Source organism: Labrus mixtus, chromosome 17 (genome assembly GCF_963584025.1).
Source record: "Labrus mixtus chromosome 17, fLabMix1.1, whole genome shotgun sequence".
Taxonomy (NCBI): Eukaryota; Metazoa; Chordata; class Actinopteri; order Labriformes; family Labridae; genus Labrus; species Labrus mixtus.
Genome location: NC_083628.1, coordinates 7,100,832 through 7,118,699, shown reverse-complemented (window position 1 = coordinate 7,118,699; position 17,868 = coordinate 7,100,832). Strand labels below are relative to the sequence as shown.

Sequence of the window (17,868 nt, the reverse complement as noted above, 5' to 3'; positions counted from 1 at the left end):
GTCACAATCATTATTCCGACTTCTGAAAGAAACTTGAATATTAACAGATGCAATAATTCTTTCTTGCAGCATAGTGGTATTTTCTGTCAAAATCATCACATGCTGCATTGGTAGTTACCAAACATTTGAATTTAGCTTCAATAAATTAAGCTTTTTAATATATTGTTTCAAAATACAGACATTCAGATAAAGCATTAATCTGTAACATCCTTCCAATTACGTTTTGTCAACATTACACACGATATATATCAATCGATATAGGAGAAATAAATCAGTTCAGAAATCAGTTCTTGATTGAAGATTTTGTTTTATTCATTCATCAAACTGCCATTTGACTTATAAAAGATATTTAATAGAGATAGTTTATTCAACACAGTCTATGCAGGGATCAATTAAACAAAGAAAATATATCAACAATAACCAAATTCTCAAAGTTACTGTTATACAAACAAATGAATCTGTACACATAATATGGAGAGTTTTAAAACCACTCCATTCAAAGAAGATAAGTTAATTCATAGTTTCTCTATATTATTAGAATTGAATATTTACATTGGTTAAGATGCATTATAAACATATAGCACTGTCAGTCTGTCTTCTTGTCTGCTGCTATAGTGGCTCCGTTGGCAGTGGCTACACCATTGCTTTCAGGCTGAAACAAAGGAGAAAGAAAGTTTGTTAATTGATAAAACAATAAGCTCACATCATCAAAACATGAAATACAGTATGACACATCCAACATAAAATAGTATACTTTCACGGCACAATGCAAAAGACAAATATACTAGGAGGTAAAAAGCTTAATTATTAAAAAGGCATTCAAAGTTTTTTTTGTTCCTCTCTTAAATTACCTTGCAAGTCCCATTGCTAGTCTCAGTAGCTTTTTGGTCACTAGTGCCTGTCTCCTGGACTGCTTTTTTGGTCCAGAACATATTCATAATCGGGGAAATGAAAGGGTAGAGGATAGGCTCCAGGAATCTCTTGTAGACCCACAACAGGACAGGAATCACAATACAGGGAATGCACACCATGACTGCAGCTCAGTCACACTACTCCAAAATGAAGAATCTGAAATAAAGAAACAAAGACAATGACATTTCAAAGCTGTCAAACATTGAATTAATTTGTCTTAAGTGACCAAAGGGGTATACAAAATTACCAGACATGTCAAACATTGTAACTGTAATAACACAGAGCTCATAGTACATGGGGACTCAACCTATCATCATATTGTTCTGCATCAAAACAGCGACTAAAACGGCTCCTCCTTACTTTAACTCTCTCATCCAGGTCTACACTCCCTCCCGCCCACTACGCTCTGCCAATGAAAGGCGTCTGATCCAACCTTCACAACAGGGTCCTAAGTCTCTGACTAGACTCTTCTCCTCTGTCGCCCCCTGGTGGTGGAATGAACTTCCAAACTCCATTCGATCTGCAGAGTCCCTCTGCACCTTTAAGAAAAAGCTAAAGACCCAGCTCTTTCATGAATACCTACTAACTTAATGATGATGGTCTCCATATCATTGATGATGATGATGGTTGTGACGATGGTTTTTGTTTGATAACGATGACTTATAAGATGGTTTCTATACTGATTAGAGCTCTCAAGAACTGCCGTCAATGTTGTGCTTTGCCTCTGTGCAATACCTGTCAGCACCTGTGTGTCCAATCGGACTCAAAGCTGATCGTTTGCTCTTACTGACATTCCCTTTTTTTTCCTAGATCCTTGCTTGTGTTGTACTTACTCTCTGATGTACGTTGCTTTGGATAAAAGCGTCTGCTAAGTGCCACTGACCACCTGCCTGGAGGAGATAGAGGCATGGATGAAGAACAACTTTCTCAAGTTAAACAGCTCCAAAAACAGAAGCTATTCTATTTGGCACACCCACACCAGATCAAGTCATCCCCCATAACCACCATCCACCTCTCTCCAACCGTCACAAATCTCGGCATCAAAATGGACCCTCAACTGAACTTTGAAGCCCACATTAAACATCTGTGCAAACAACTCATTCTACCACCTCAGAAACACTGCCAAACTCCGTCCTACACTCTCCCTCTCAGATGCTGAGAAACTCGTCCACGCCTTTGTCTCCTCCAGGCTGGACTACTGCAACGCACTCCTCATCGGGATCCCTAGCAAGAGCCTCCAGAAGCTCCAACATGTCCAGAACAGCGCTGCTAGGGTCCTGATGAGGGTGCGTAAATATGAACACATCACACCCATCCTTCAGACACTACACTGGCTCCCTATTTAATTCAGGATGCAATACAAAGTCACCCTTCTCACCTACCAGTGCACCCATGGAAATGCCCCCCTCTAGCTCAAAGTACTCCTCACCCCACAATCCTCCACACGAAGCCTCCGCTCTGGAAACACCAACCTACCTAGAATATAATTACTTTATTGATCCCAAACTGGGAAATTGTGGCGTTACAGCAGCAGGTTATCCAAACACACAATATGAGTAAAAAACACAATGTTAGCAAATCTAAACATAATATAATATTAACTACAAAGTAAATAAGTACTAAAAGATATAAAAAATAAGAATGTGAATATATACAACCAGGACTTAACTAAGCATTACTAGTCTTAAATATGAAGATTAAATATGGAAGATTGAATGTAAATGTGCAAAAACAGAGTCGTAGATGGTTATAAATTAAATATGAAAGATTAAATGTAAATGTGCAAAAACAAAGTAGTAAATGGACAGTATTGACATAAGTTAAAGTGCATGAGTGTAGACATATTATAAGGAGAAACTATACAATATAACGGCGAGTAGACAGACAAATGAAGTGAACATGCTTGTGCTTTTAATTTCGTTAGTTGCTTAGTTGATTAAATTTGTTTTTATTTCTATTTTTTTCTTCCTGTAGCACTTTGAGATTTTATTTGCAAAAATGTAAAGTGCGTTACAAATTAAATGTATTATTATTATTATTGTTAAGTGAATTGTAGAATCATAAGGTATGAATGAGCCTCCACTTAGTTTAAATGTAGAGAAGTACATCAGAAATAAAAATAAAAACATTTACATAATCAAATAACATAAAAAGTGTGTTTAAATAGGAGTACTGTTTCACTTTATTCTCCATAACACTGTAGTAAACACATGTTTGTTGCCCATCACTAAAGAAGACAACATCTGTGCAGGAGGTAGCAGAAGTGAGGCTTTGTTATAATCTCATAACAACCTGAATCGACGCCCTTTTGAGTCTTTAAACCACAGAGAACATTTGATTCACTAAGCAGTCTCCTTGTTACTGCACAGCAAACACTGTAATCATCGCGTCATCAGACTGCTGGCTAACGCTAGCTGTCTGCTAAAGCTCGGTTATGTATAAGGAACTTTAATTAAATTGCGGACTAGTCTTAGTTTCCCAGCCTTCTGTCTCTAGCTGAATCAAAAAAAACCAAACTCTTTAAATGGAAAGCTCGTGTAGCTTCGTTATTTAAACGCACACCAGATATTTACCTTACGCTTGGGAACTAGCTGCGAGGAAATCTCTCGAATGCGATGATCGCGCATGCGCAGAATCTACTTCCGTGGCAGGCGATGAAAAGCGGAAATATCAGGGCGCCTTTCTTCAAAACAACACTGAACGAGTGTCTGGAATGCCTCTTGTTGGTTATCAGTAACGCATTATTTTAATTTCATGTCTCACTGATGTAACTTAAAAGAAAAAGTTGCACTGAAGTGTTATTGTAAGTGTCAGTTGGATATTTTCATTATTAAACACCTATCACATGTTGTTCGGTGCCATACAACCTATCTTAAAATAGGTAAGTAACACGTTTTAGAAGTTTCAACCTCGCTGCTATTTTGTTGTTATTGTGTGTTCGGGCTTTACCCTTCTTAACGTTTGTCTTTTGTTCTGTGTGTGTGTGCATTTCAGTGCCACAATGCCTCTGTTAACTCAGTCACAAGCCGATGATGAAGAGTACGTTTTAGTTGCCAGCATGGATAATGCTCGCAATCTGTCCAACATCCTGAAAGCCATCACCTTTAAAGACCATGCCATCTTCAGCGCCACACCTAACGGCCTCAAGGTCACTGTGGAGGACTCCAAATGTCTGCAAGCCAATGCCTTCATCCAGGTACGTGTGCCAATCACATATTTATGACCTTGTTCATTTCTCTTAATGGTCAAGGAGAACACAGCAAAGTGTTTGATTTCATCTCCTGTGATGTGTAAAAGAACAAACAAGTCTTTTTGTTTTTGTTTTTAAATTCCAGGCTGAGATCTTTCAAGAGTATACCATAAAGGAGGATTTGGTGGGGTTTCAGGTCAACCTCACCGTTCTGCTGGACTGCCTGAATATCTTTGGGGGAAGCACCGTGCCAGGTAAAGAAAAAGAAAACCTGGCTGGAGAATGTAACTGGATATATCTGTATTTGTCACCATTCATTTTCTTTTTTGGCTGAGGTTTGTAAATGATCCTTCTCAGGCATTCCCCATTTCATGGTTTTCCTTTCCTTGGTGGGTGCCTAGGCTTGGGGGAGCATTAAGTGTGAGTGATTGTGAGTGTGTGTGTGTGTGTGTGTGTGTGTGTGTTTGTGGTGTGGGTGTCTCTGTGTTTAAATGTTTTGGATTTAACCTTTTTATTTTGATTTTGTATTATGATGATTAATTTATGTTTCGTAAGGACCCCCTTGGAAATGAGATGATGCATCTCAAGGGGCTATCCTTGAAATAAAATTACAAAAATTGTCGCTTTCGGGACATTACAGGAGTTTCAACAGCCTTGCGGATGTGCTACAAGGGATACGGTTACCCTCTGACCCTGTTCCTGGAGGAGGGTGGTGTTGTGACTGTGTGCAAAATTAACACGCAAGAACCAGAAGAGCCCATTGATTTTGAGTTCTGCAGCAGCAACGTTACAAACAAGGTGAACTTCTACAAGTTCATATAATGAAACATATATATGACAGTCCCTGGAACTGGTTGATTTGATCGCTACTCCTATACCGCTTGTTCCTCTTGAAGGTGATCCTGCTGTCAGAGAGTCTGAAGGAGGCCTTCTCTGAACTGGACATGACCAGTGAGGTTCTACAGATCACCATGTCCCCCAGCCAGCCATACTTCAGGTGTGAACATCCGTTTATCAACCATACATAAGTTGCAAATCTATCAAGTTGCAAGAAGTATTTTCTTCATAACCAATGTTGCTGACTGCTGCCTTTTTCAGTGAAACTGATCTTTGGTTTTATCTGCTCCTCAGATTGTCTACATTTGGGAATTCTGGAAATGCCCATTACGATTACCCCAAAGACTCTGACATGATGGAGCTGTTTAAATGCACCAAGACACAAACCAACAGGTTAGCACAGACAGAATAAACTAACCTGTAAGGACCCTGAGCTTGACGAGGGGTGTGCCCGACATTAAGACAAAAATAACAAAAACACGGCAGAGACAAAGTGAAAGTAGTGGGTTAACTAACAAAAAGGTACTCCTCTTTCCACAAATTCTTAACTGCTTTGGGTAACTGAGTTAATTCTCTTAAACTTTAGATATGTTAATGAGTAGAATGTCTCATGTTTGGCATTGATTATTTTCCAAACCACTCTCATTTTAAAGTCCTCGGTGCTGACTCACCAAATGTCCTGTGTTTTTCATGTTGTAATATCTGCAGTGAAAAAAAAAGTAAATTTACGACTCTTTAGAAATAGCTTGTTGGATTATAATGTTGAACTCTATTCCGTCACACTCAGTATTTGTCTTATTCTTCCAGTATCATCTTTTATTAAAGCCCCCCCCCCCTTTCATTCTGACAGGTACAAGATGTCCCTACTGAAGCCGTCCACCAAAGCTCTGGCTCTATCCTGTAAAGTCTCTGTGAGGACAGACAGCAGGGGATTCCTCTCTCTGCAGTACCTGGTCAGGAATGATGATGGACAGATCTGCTTTGTAGAATACTATTGTTGCCCTGACGAGGAGGTGGAGGAGGAGTGAGTCGACTCCACTTTGATTCAAGCAGCGTAACTCCAGTGGAGCCTGTTTGCTTTAAATGAGAAGAAAAAAAAGTCTGCCAGAGGAGGCAGCATGGCCTGTGGGGTTGCCTTATGAAAACAGAGAGCTGGACCTCGGGCAGAATGGACACAGTTGAAGGGTTGTGATGATCAGTCACCAAACATTCAGATTAGTTTTGAGCAGATCCTCTGAATGTGTGGAAGTTAATGCCATCTCCCTGGTCTTGTGCACCTGGGTGAATGAATGTCATACTGACTTAAACATTTCAGACTGATATATAAATTGATAATACATAGTTACTATGAGATGTATTTACCCAGAAGACCCTGCGCAAGTGTTTCAAGAAACATTCTGGGTGTACAAATCTGTTAAATGCTGTTATTGATGTCATGTTTCTGGGCAGTTCCTGCCTCCTTTTTTTCTGTAGACTCATGCAGGTCGCTGTTACGACAACCAATAGAAAAGATATTTAGACTTCTGCTCTCTACAGGATATCAGTTCATCAGTAGGACTTCACATTTATTACTGTATATGTTGACACCTTTGTTATTCAGAAAACACCAGATGATAGTGACAGTATGTTTGAATTGTTTAATTTCCATGATATATATAAAACTACTGTAGTTACTCAACAGCAATAAACAAGGTTTTTTTACACTGATGGAATATTCTTAAAAAAAAAAAAAATACATTTTTGAAAGGTGTAGTCTTGTATAAGCGCTGACTTTTATGGTCAACACTTTGCACAAGAGTCCTGAATTAAAGAACCTTTTAGAAATATTGTGGAACACTTAACACAACGAGTACATGTTACAGTTTCTGTGGCATTTCCAAATCTGTTAATCAGGGGGATGACATGTAATACAAAGTCTCTTGACTGAACTGCATTGCTGCACACACAGATTTCCTTGAGACAACTTTGAACGATGGCAGTAGTTAGCCATTCATTCAGTTTAATCCAGTCCATCCATCTACCTCCGTGCCATCCTTTGTCTTTTGAAAGCTTTGTGTTTGTTCTTCTTCACCACTTTAGGCTCAGGTGCCTCTGTCTGAATGTGAACAGGCTTGTCCTCTGCCGGCGTTAAGAAGACGTCGGCTGTAACGTCTGTGGTCACGTCCTCCTTCGCCTCGGTCCTCTTCATTTTCTGCAGCTCCTTCACCATCTGCTTCTCTCGCACTCTGGCTGAGGCTGCCAGTCGAATCTCTCGCCGGTGCTGCAGGTGTGTGAAAAGAAAGGGGACTGAATCGTGTGCTTGATACAATGAGCGTACACTTAATGAATTTTGCCGTAAACTTAACATTTGTACAATCTAAACTAGCAAGCACTGTTCTTTACCATGTTGGGAGATTTGAATTTTGGGTTTTCGAAGAGCGTAGCTCCGCCAAAGCTCCCCCGGAACACCTTTATGAGGTTGAGAACAAAGCGTGGGCCGATCTCTACAAGAGAGGCGTCCTCTTCAATGATCTGCAAGTGATGAGATTTTTGCAAACAGGAACAGTTAAATCGCGATTAAATAAACAAAGACATAGGCAAGAATGCTTTAGACAAAACCTTACCTGGTAGTTTCTAAACCATATCCTGTCGTCTGCAATAGTGAACGTGTACACGTGGTCCACAAAAGGCTGACTCTTTGGGTGGTAGTGTGGAGTGGCAAATGTCTGCAACCACAAAACATTATTGCTTCTTTAATTTCATAATATGAACATCAGCCTATTCCGTTTTTCAACAACTCACTTTATTACATTCCCTGCTGGATCCAAACGTTAATTGTTGACATCCATCTAAGTCACTGTCAAAGTTTAGTGTCTTGTTACTTGAATACTGACCTGGGTGAAGAGCTCCTTCAGTAAAGCATAGTGGGGCTCCTTGTCAAATTTCTGTGGGAGACAAAATAGTAGAGACCAAGGATATCAGGCCTTGTTCAGTTTCTAACAGGTTCCTTACTAAGCTGATCAGACGTTAACATGCATACAGGCATATGCTGACTTCAGCAAGAGAATACAAGGCTGTTAATAACTGATGCAAGTGAGGGAAATCATGCACCAAGAGTGGGGAAAACTGCAGCTTTTGGTTCTAATACTTGTAACATCAAGAACAAATTGTTTTGTTTTCTGGACTGTCAGAGAACCGCAACTTTTATAATCAAGTAAAGCAACAGATGTTATATAAAAATGTTAGGATTTCCCAATTTACATATACCATTTCAGTCAAATTCCATTAGGTTTAATGATATCAAATAAGGATTTTGAATTTTTTCTTCTTCGATTTTTTCCACTTTTTGAATAAGCACAAATACTTTGTAATTACAATACATGCCAGTGTTACTCACAGGATCGAATGAGAGCAGCGGCCTGGATCCTTTGAGGCAGTTTCCTGTCATCTTCAGTTCAGCCAATGTATGAACTGGAGAAAACAATCAGTTATCCAAAAGGGCACACGATGACAGATGTTGCTTACTACAGTTCAGGAAATAAGAGAAGATACTCACTGTTCTGAACCAGAAACTTTGCTGAAGGTCCATGAGGGCTGTTGGAAATCCTGCAAGTCAAAAACATTGGGTTTACTTTAAATGTTGTTTTATTTGGAAAAAGCCTAATTAATTCAAGATCATTTCACAGATAAAAAAAAAAAAAACAACCTACCACATGTAGAGGTCCTGCTTCTTCTTTGCCTCAAAAAACAGGCATTTGTTGCAGTTTTTTATTTCACACACCTGAGGGGAAAATGTCTACCATTAGCAATGCAGCGATTATATATTTACTTATATTTTGTACTGTTATCTATGAGTAACAGCTACTTATGCACATGGACCATCCATACCACTTTTTTTTATCTTGGCTGTGTTTTTTTTGTATGGGTGGGATATGTATGTATATATGTGTTTGTATGTATGCTGGCTGCTGGAACACCTAAATTTCCCTGCTGGGATGAATAAAGTATATCTTATATCATGATATAAAATGTGCCCAAATTAAAAAAACAAACTCACCTCATTTATCACAAACAATTTGTCTTTTCTGTCCATTTTTGTATCTAATAAAAGAAAACCATTATTATGACATGTAGATGAACAAAAACAACACATCTCTGCACAACATTAAAACCAATCGCTGCATGAGGTTGGATGAAATGATACAGAATTTAACATCAGGCACTAACCTGCTTTTGAATGAGGCATTATGGTCCTCAGGTCTTGCATCAAGTGTCTCGTCCTGAAGTTGATTCCTCTTGAGGAGAAAATGAGAACCCTTTCCTTGTTGGTCCATCGACCCTGTTTCAAGAAATCAACCCACAACATAAAAACACAAAACAAACACATTGAGTGTTAACATTTTCTGTTTAATCCATATGCTCTCCCACATTATTAAAAAATAAAAAAAAATAACTTTGCTTGGCCTTGTTTGATGAGTCTTCATTTAAAACTTAAATGCTTTTAATTCCCACGTTTTGAATTACACCAGTCATGGGTTGGATAACTATAATGACATTAACTAACCCATTGTTTTACAGAAGATAGAAACTAGTCCACGGTGAAGTTAGCCTCAGTGGCTGAAAACAATCACAATCACTTACCCTCGACACAGGTGGTGGGATTGTGACTTCATTTTTCTTCTCTTGTTCGGCTTGCTCCCGTGTTTCTTCTCCACCTGCGACAATTTTTACTTTCTTGGCCTTTTTATCGTTAGCCTTTCCCCCACGTTTTCTCTTGAACGCCGACATGTTTGGACCAGGTTTTGTAGGCTGACACAAATCTCGCGTGGCCAGAAGTGAAAACGTCGAGCTAAAACAACCCCACGTGCAAACGGAGTGGAGAGAGAGGCTCCTAGTGGCGCGGAGGTGGTACTGCAGCTCATAGTGGCGCGGAGGTGGTACTGCAGCTTCTAGTGGCGCGGAGGTGGTACTGCAGCTTCTAGTGGCGCGGAGGTGGTACTGCATCCACTAGCACGCAAACTTTGATATTATTTTGTGTGGCAGAAAATATAAAGGTGCCAAATACAAAATGCCAATATTTCTAAGATAAACTACTGCACCTGATCTCTGGTTGTTTTCTTTCTATGTGAACATATCCTCTGTTCAGCTACAAATAAGTTAAATCCACTGGCCAGCCTTCAATATGATTTTTTTTTTAAAACAAGAAAAATCACTCTGAGCAACATAAAATTACATTATATTAACATTTGTTGGAAGCAAAAACACAAAAGTTAAAGGAAGATGCACTGATTTTGTTTTCAATTGGAGCACCATATGTATGAAACTATGTAAGTAACATTTTCCCATTACCCATATTGCCCAAATTAACAAGTATCCAGAATTTTGCGACCTCTTTTGTGTCATATTTCAAATAATAAATACCAATGTTTACTAGATGATGTGATCTAAGACATCCAAATGGCTCCAAAAAACACACCTTGCTTTCCCAGAAAGAAAAATGTTAAAAAAGGGGGATAATGAGAGAGTTGTCAGAGAAACTTTGAAATGATTTTGTGTGTCTGAAAATATAAAGGTGCCAAATGCAAAATGGCAATATTTCTAAGATAAACTACTGCACCTGATCTCATTTTGCAGTATAAGAGTCAGTTTGGTTGTTTTCTTTCTATCTGAACATATCCTCTGTTCAGCTACACAAAGACGAAAAGAAATGTAAAAAAAAAAAAAAAAAAAAGGGTATAATCGGCTCATGAGAGAGTTGTCAGAGATAATAATTATACAAAATATTCTTATAAAATCAAATTAAATAATCAACGACACTTGACAGAGTAACTTTATAAAAGTAAAACAAAGCATATTAAAAGGAAACGCTCAACTTGAGTAGTTCGAGATGAAAATCATTCAAACTGCAGAGGGCTCCAGAGAGCCAGTTTAACATCTAATCTGCTGAAATCACGTAACAAACAAGACCAGCTCCCGCGAGATCTCGCGACACCACCAGCCGGCAGCTCAACCTCTCGTTCCATCCGCCGCTTACTGAGTATTTAGCAGCCGGTAGATGCATTTTCATAATGAAAATTGTTTCACTTACATTTGAATATGTAAGGCTTTAATACAACACTACTATCGCTTACTACTGAGCAGTCTTATAATATTTAAGAAACAGACTAGAGACGTTGTCTTTCCATTAGCATGCTGCTATAAGCTACGCGCTAACGTTAGCTTCGATTGAAACAACGTGAATAACATTTAGTAATTTGAGTATTTCGGCGAGTTTGTATTTATAATTGACTGAAAATGAAGTGCCACTATGAAATGTTGGGTGTGAAAAGAGACGCAGGAGACGACGAATTAAAGAAAGCGTATCGTAAATTGGCATTGAAATGGCATCCAGGTAAGTTGTGGTGGAAACCTTAAACACCTGACTGATTCAAATAAGATAATAATAAGATAAGATATACTTTATTCATCCCAGCAGGGACATTTAGGTGTTCCAGCAGCCAGCATGTATACAAACACACAACACATATATACATACATATCCCACCCATACAAAAAAACATAGCCAGGATAAAAAAAGTGGTATGGATGGTCCATGTGCATAAGTAGCTGTTACTCATAGATAACAGTACAAAATACTAGCTCTGCCAGTGCATAGTATGATAGATAAATAAAGAATTATTATAAAAAAGCAGTCAAGTGTGCAAATCTACAGGTGCAAAATACAGTTTGATATATGCAGCGTTATAGAGTCGTTATAAAGTGCAATTGCAGTAGGTAAAAAAGTATTTTTTAAGCTGTCTTTTTTGCAGCTTAGATGCCGTAGCCTCCCACTAAAAACACTCTTTTGTTCACACCCGAGGTTGTGTAAGGGATGCATGTTAGTGTCCATAATGTTCAACAGGTTTCTGTATCATCCTTCTCCCCATCACCACCTCCAGGGGCTCCACAGCGAGTCCCCAGCACAGAGCCAGCCCTCCTAATCAGCTTTTTAGAGTCACAAGCCCTGATGCTGCTGCTGCCCCGACAGACGGCCGCAAAGAAAATGGCACAACAGTCTGATAAAACATTTTGCTACACACATTGAAAGACCTAAGCGTCTTCTTTGTAGACGGCCTCTGTTTGGTGCTTCCAGTCCAGTTTATTGTTCACGTGCACCCCCTAGCTATCCTATTTCACAATCTGTTTATTCCATTTTTAGTGCAACAGCTTTGGTTAAGAATAAAGAACGACACGCTGTTTAAGCATAAATTGTGTGACACATCAGTTTGACCTGTTGTGACATGACATTTTGTGTTAAAAGTATTATTTTGGACACTTGGTTTTGTCAAATGAAGCTTTTTTTTTTGTTACTTTTTTCCCCAACCTTACAACGCTGACTTTCCTCTGAAATTCCCAGATAAAAACCTGGACAATGCTGAGGAGGCTGCAGAGCATTTTAAGCTGATTCAGGCAGCTTATGATGTCCTGAGTGATCCCCAGGAGAGAGCATGGTGAGGACATTTTTTATTATCTCATCGTGGGTTAAAAGTAGTTGCTGCCACAAATTCTCTTTACTCATTCGTTTACAAAGCATGTCGGTAAAGTTTGTCTTGTGTTGTTTTGCAGGTATGACAATCACAGGGAGGCTCTGCTGAAAGGAGGAATCAGTGGAGATTATGAAGATGACAGCATTGACCTACTGCAGTACTTCACAGTCACCTGCTACTCTGGCTTTGGAGATGATGACAAGGTAAATGTTTCTAAGTGATGTTTGTGAGGATGATGTTGATCGGCACAAACACACAGCCAAACAAAACCCTTAAACCCGTCTGTTAAGACATTAAACAAGCAAATGCTTTTAAATCCAGGTTGAGAGCACTTGAGATGACCTCCTTTACTTGTAACTGTTTTTTTTTTATCATTTTAATTGCTGTCTGTATGTTGTGAGTGCAACTGTGTAACTTTTGCTGCCTCTTGGCCAGCACTCCCTTGAAAAAGAGGTTTTTAATCTCAATGGGACTTTACTGGATAAATAAAGGTTAAAGAAAGAAAAATAGGAACACATTCTTATTCTGAATAAGACACATCTTTTAAGCAACTTTATCCTACTAAATTGGTTCTCCCAGAGAGGAGGGAAGGGCGCTTGTTGAACCCTTGAGAGATGCATTTTGTTGGCAAATGAATCATCCGAGTTTCAGGATTTATGTTGTTCACTAAGAAAAGTTCCTTTACGTAATACTTTTTAAGTTGACTAAATGTTGAGCTGTACATGTCCCTGCTAAATAACCACAGCACAAGTCCAAATTAATCACATGATCTAGAATATTAAACTTTAAACATACAACACAGCTTGTTCTGATGTGTCTTGATCAATGTAAGCCAGGAGTCATGTCCCCAAACTACTTAGTAACAGGCAAGATTGTGAGCACTTGTTGGCTCAGCGTTCATGTTAGAGGAACGGGTAATGAGATTATCAAAAGGCTGATTAAAGTCAAGGCCAGCATTTAGATCAACTGTAGGACTTTGAGTAGGCTAGAAAATGTGTTACCAAAAAAAAGGTGAAAACCACACAGCTAGTCGGGGAACAAGAAAGATCTAATGCTTCTGAGGGAGAATGTTTTTGTCTGAATTCTAAAAAAAAATCATCTTGTTTTATGATCCTTGTGGCAGCTTCTTTCCAAAAACTAGATTTTTCCTAACATTTATATTCTAATGTATGATTCCCTCTTCCCTCTCTTTTTTTTTTTTTTACCTACTGTTCCTCCCCAGGGCTTTTACACAGTCTACAGGAATCTCTTTGAGTCTATTGTTAAAGAGGAGATGGAGCACAGAAAGGTGGAAGATGAAGAAGAGGAGGAAGAGTTTCCTCCCTTTGGAGATTCCCAGAGCGACTACGACACTGTAAGCCAACCTCACTCATCTGAGATATGAATAGTCTCTACATTTTCTTTATGTGCTACTTTCTTTGAGTAAAAATAAAAACTGAAGATGTCAAGAGTTTGGTATTTTTTCTCGCTGTTGTACTTATTCAGTCTCTATTTCCATGTTGCAGGTGGTGCACGTGTTTTACGGCTACTGGCAGAGCTTCTGCACGCGTAAAAACTTTGCCTGGAAGGAGGAGTACGATACGAGGCAGGCCTCCAACCGCTGGGAGAAAAGGGCGATGGAGAAGGAAAACAAGAAAACCAGAGAGAAGGCTCGAAAGGAGAGAAACGAGCTTGTGCGACAACTAGTTTCTTTTGTTCGCAAGCGCGACCGGCGTGTACAGGCCCACAGGAAGCTGATGGAGGAGCAGAACGCCGAGAAGATAAAGAAGGTGGAGGAGATGAGGCGACAGCAGAAGTTGAACCAGGCCAAGTAAGCAGTGGATATAGTGAGGTACTTTATTTTCTCTGCTTCTTTCTAATGCTAATAATGCACTTTTGCATGTTTCTCCAAGACTGGCAGAGGAGTACAAGGAGCAGAGCTGGGCGGCCATGTCTGAGCTGGAGAAGGAGCTGCAGCAGATAGAGGCTCAGTACGGAGAAGAGTTTGGAGACGCATCAGAGAGTGAGGATGAAGAGCTGGATACGGAGACACAGGAGAAGAATGGTAATGTTTGATTTCCTGCAGATACATGCATTAGCTCCTGCAGCTAACACTATAGCCGACATACTGTATATATGTATCCTAAAAAATCACGGTTTCTACTAGGTATGTTTGCAAGTATGGGATTTAGTCAGGTATTTAGATGCATGCAAGCTCAGTCGTGTTAAAATCTAGACGTTTTGGAAAGTTCAAGAGAGCATATAAAAAGTGTTTTCAGAGTTTTACTCCTACTCTTATTTCTAACAGGATTTTGAATCAATTCTAAAAAGCGCTTAGCAGCATCACAAAAAACAACAACAACATTAAGTGTATCTGAACATTTACAATTTTTTAAAAGATCTTGTATGCATTTGGAAACCTTTGTGGCTATTTCCCTGAACAAAGGGAATAAACAAGACTTCAGGGACCCGTTAAATATTGAGTAATTAAACTTTTTCTACTCACTTTAGGGGGATATATTTCTAAAGGAGAAAAAATATGAGAGGAATAAGAATGATGCATTGGCTTCACTGACATTGTAGACCACAGTGATGCTAAATGGTAACTGGGAGAGCTGTGATTGGTCCACATCAGGCGACTTGTGTTTTTGCTCACAATGGTTTCTAATGCTGTTGATTCTTTCACAGATGCAGAGCAGGCTGATGGAGATGAACTGACAATTGATTATTACGATGATCTGTACTGCCCAGCATGCGACAAATCCTTCAAATCAGACAAAGCGTGAGTAACTCCCACCAGTCCAATTACATAATTAGTCTAGCGTCATATGACAACGTCACCCAAGCTCATTTAACCTTTACGTCGGTTCATCTCGGTTGTTGTTTCTTTCCTCTCTGCAGCATGAAAAACCACGAAAAATCCAAAAAGCACAGAGAGATGGTGGCATTGCTGCGGCAACAGCTTGAGGAAGAGGATGAATCTCTTGGTTTGAACGCTAACGGAAAGGAAGAGGACGATGATAAAGAAGAAGAGGAGGAGGAAGATGAGGAGGAAGACAAGCCTAGGCAGAAGTATGTATCTGGATGTGATGATGGGAAAAACATATTTTCTGTGGAATTTAATCACATTTCTAAGTTGCTTCTCTGACATTTTTCTCCCCATCTACACAGGCTGTCCAAAAAGCAGAAGAGGAAAAAGAAACAGCAGAAAGTAGTGACTGTGAGTAATATCATTTCTACCTGTTAGCCTCTGTGTCTGGTGTAGTGGACTCTCAGTACATGCGTGGTGAGTCTTTCTGAAAGGCTCTCGCTTATCTCTAATCATGCGTCCTCCATAGCAGAGTGCACCTGTGGAAGAAGAGGAAGACAAACCAACGCCGACCACCCATGAGGAAGAAGCCACAGAGAAGTCAGAAGAGCCCACAGAACCTGAGAATCAAGATGATCTTCCTCCAGCAGAGGTCAAGAGGTCAGTCGAGTTTTTAAAAAATCCTATCCTATTTCACAATCTGGAAAATGTTTCTCATATACCATCTACACACACTGCTTGTCTATACCTCATTGTACTTGGAGAAGACCAAAACAATGATTATTGGCTGCAGTACTGAAGTCGTAAGCTACTTTTCTTCATCAATTTTACCACCAGAGGGCAGCAGGAGACGCTGTAAACACAAATTAAAAAACGATCACTTGGAGAGTAGTGCTGAATTCAAAAGGCAACTAATGACAAACATGATGGATTTCATAAAATAAAATAAATAATGTTTGCCTTTAGTTGCATTTTTACACATCCAGCAACTTTAAAGCAATCAATCAAGAGTCATAGTTCTGGTTAGTGCATGAATATAAGTCCAACATTAAGATCCTGTTAGCTCTGTTTTGGTGTCCTGAATCCTGTATCTGAATCTTAACAGCCTTATTCAGACTGCCGTTTCAAGCCTCGATATTTTCGCCCCTGTGATATTGTGACATTGATATTATTTAGAGTCTAATTTTCTCTCTGCAAATCTTTTTGAAATATGCACACCTGTGTAACTTTAAAACAAATATTACATTTTTGTTGAAGCTTTTCAAAAGTGAAACAACCCTTTTGGAGCAACAGAAACTTCATCTTAGCAAAAACAAAAAATGTAATCCAAAAACAACAGAAAATTGAGAAATAGAAAAGGACCTCCCGTGGCCTCCTTTGTGTGACGAGTAGGGGAGGCAAACAGTCTGTTCCTGAATGATGCAGGCTTTCATGAGCTTTTTTCAGGTGTCTTAAACGTGTTGTGTTCTTTCTACTTTGAATGTGTTCTTTATTCAATCTGTCATTTAATGTTGCAGCAGCAGCAGCTCTGGGAAGGCGAAGGGAAAGAAGGGAGAGGAAAAGAGAAACCGATGACTGTCAAGTCAAACACCGGAGGAGAAGAGATTCCTGAGGTTTGTACAGTAGAGCCCAGAGTTTGAAAAATGTTGATGTGTTTGGTATTTACTTCTGTCATGTTCATCAATACTATTATTTAAATTTTGACTGCAGATTCTTTAGCCCTTCTCCCTCTAATCAGCTTTCAGTGATGTTATACCTCAAATGACCTTATAACATTTTTGAAGTGTTGTAAAAATATCATAATTGTGTTTTTAAGGAATTGATCCTGCACTGTGTGACCTGCAACACTGAGTTTTCTACAAGAAACAAGCTGTTCGACCATCTGAAGACGAGCGGCCACGCCACCGCTCTCTCCTCAGGCGCCCCTCACAGCTCCACGAGCAAGAGCAAAAAAGACAAGAAGAAGAACAGATAGCACCTGGAAGCTTTGAGCTCAGCGGGGAATCACAGAACCGGTGCTCTCTGGAGGAGCTTAATGGACTGGACGGACTGAGTGCTGATTTTACAGTTTTGAATCTTCTAGATTGGAACAATTGAAACCATGTGAGCAGTTTTATGAACCTCTCCTGGAACAAATATCTTAACTGATAAACCAGCCGTGATGTGTACAGGATTCACCTTTAATCCCTTTCATCCTTTACTGGTTTCAAAAATCATGCTTCTTGGTTTGTTATGAAGAGCTCTATGGTGGTATTACTGTGTACAAAAATAAAAGTGATGCTGCATGTTGGTATTTATACAACAACTCTGAAATCATTTGAATGCTAACCAGTGGTGTTTGCACACATGAACAACACTTCTGAAAGTTTCCCAATATTTGTGACTTGACTTGACCCAGACATTTCCCTGCTAGTCTCCTAGTAAAATTAAGACTAGGAGTTTGGCCTCATGTGACCCCCCACCCTTCACACTGTCCAACAGGGAAATCTTCATACTGGGAGGGACTCATGTGTAAAAGCACCTGAGGAAGATATCAGGGGCAGGTTGTCTAGAAATGTTCAGGAGTGAACGTAGGTAAGTTGGCTCACGTTTAACTAAAACGACTTTATGCTAAGTTCGTCTGTGCAAAAGAAGCA

At 39.4% G+C, this 17,868-nt stretch overlaps 4 protein-coding genes across 4 annotated transcripts; 2 read left to right on the top strand and 2 right to left on the bottom strand.

The window, feature by feature from the left end:
• Window positions 1-287: 287 nt before the first annotated feature.
• LOC132992006 (UPF0729 protein C18orf32 homolog) lies at window positions 288-1,068 on the bottom strand. Its single transcript, XM_061061067.1, has 2 exons — window positions 852-1,068; window positions 288-652 (listed from the first exon to the last, which is right to left on the bottom strand). Exons 1-2 carry the CDS (start codon window positions 1,029-1,031, stop codon window positions 587-589), a joined length of 246 nt encoding a protein of 81 aa, XP_060917050.1. The 5' UTR covers window positions 1,032-1,068; the 3' UTR covers window positions 288-586.
• Window positions 1,069-3,560: 2,492 nt separating this feature from the next.
• Window positions 3,561-6,786, top strand: rad1 (RAD1 homolog (S. pombe)). The gene is made up of 7 exons (XM_061061066.1): window positions 3,561-3,793; window positions 3,907-4,108; window positions 4,248-4,356; window positions 4,743-4,900; window positions 4,999-5,099; window positions 5,234-5,332; window positions 5,790-6,786. Exons 2-7 carry the CDS (start codon window positions 3,914-3,916, stop codon window positions 5,965-5,967), a joined length of 840 nt encoding a protein of 279 aa, XP_060917049.1. The 5' UTR covers window positions 3,561-3,793; window positions 3,907-3,913; the 3' UTR covers window positions 5,968-6,786.
• Window positions 6,563-9,757, bottom strand: bxdc2 (brix domain containing 2). The gene is made up of 10 exons (XM_061061065.1): window positions 9,560-9,757; window positions 9,146-9,257; window positions 8,976-9,019; window positions 8,629-8,699; window positions 8,475-8,524; window positions 8,316-8,389; window positions 7,813-7,863; window positions 7,543-7,644; window positions 7,322-7,450; window positions 6,563-7,199 (listed from the first exon to the last, which is right to left on the bottom strand). The coding sequence occupies exons 1-10, from the start codon at window positions 9,704-9,706 to the stop codon at window positions 6,957-6,959; spliced, it is 1,023 nt and encodes a 340-aa protein (XP_060917048.1). The 5' UTR covers window positions 9,707-9,757; the 3' UTR covers window positions 6,563-6,956.
• A 1,455-nt stretch (window positions 9,758-11,212) lies between these two features.
• dnajc21 (DnaJ heat shock protein family (Hsp40) member C21) lies at window positions 11,213-17,537 on the top strand. Its single transcript, XM_061061459.1, is given in 13 exon segments — window positions 11,213-11,309; window positions 12,315-12,408; window positions 12,524-12,647; window positions 13,667-13,798; window positions 13,950-14,254; window positions 14,337-14,488; window positions 15,112-15,205; window positions 15,325-15,495; window positions 15,595-15,643; window positions 15,765-15,892; window positions 16,756-16,786; window positions 16,789-16,845; window positions 17,049-17,537. Coding segments are annotated over 13 exon segments (1,593 nt in total). The 3' UTR covers window positions 17,208-17,537.
• Window positions 17,538-17,868: the final 331 nt, after the last annotated feature.

Coding starts and splice junctions, on each gene's coding strand:
- LOC132992006 (XM_061061067.1), bottom strand. CDS start 1,031: ATGGTGTGCATTCCCTGTATTGTGATTCCTGTCCTGTTGTGGGTCTAC. Junction 653..851: donor CTAGCAATGGGACTTGCAAG/GTAATTTAAGAG, acceptor CCTTTGTTTCAG/CCTGAAAGCAATGGTGTAGC.
- rad1 (XM_061061066.1), top strand. CDS start 3,914: ATGCCTCTGTTAACTCAGTCACAAGCCGATGATGAAGAGTACGTTTTA. Junction 5,100..5,233: donor CCCAGCCAGCCATACTTCAG/GTGTGAACATCC, acceptor TCTGCTCCTCAG/ATTGTCTACATTTGGGAATT. Junction 5,333..5,789: donor ACCAAGACACAAACCAACAG/GTTAGCACAGAC, acceptor TCATTCTGACAG/GTACAAGATGTCCCTACTGA.
- bxdc2 (XM_061061065.1), bottom strand. CDS start 9,706: ATGTCGGCGTTCAAGAGAAAACGTGGGGGAAAGGCTAACGATAAAAAG. Junction 8,525..8,628: donor AAGCAGGACCTCTACATGTG/GTAGGTTGTTTT, acceptor TTTGACTTGCAG/GATTTCCAACAGCCCTCATG. Junction 7,645..7,812: donor TGAAGGAGCTCTTCACCCAG/GTCAGTATTCAA, acceptor TTGTGGTTGCAG/ACATTTGCCACTCCACACTA.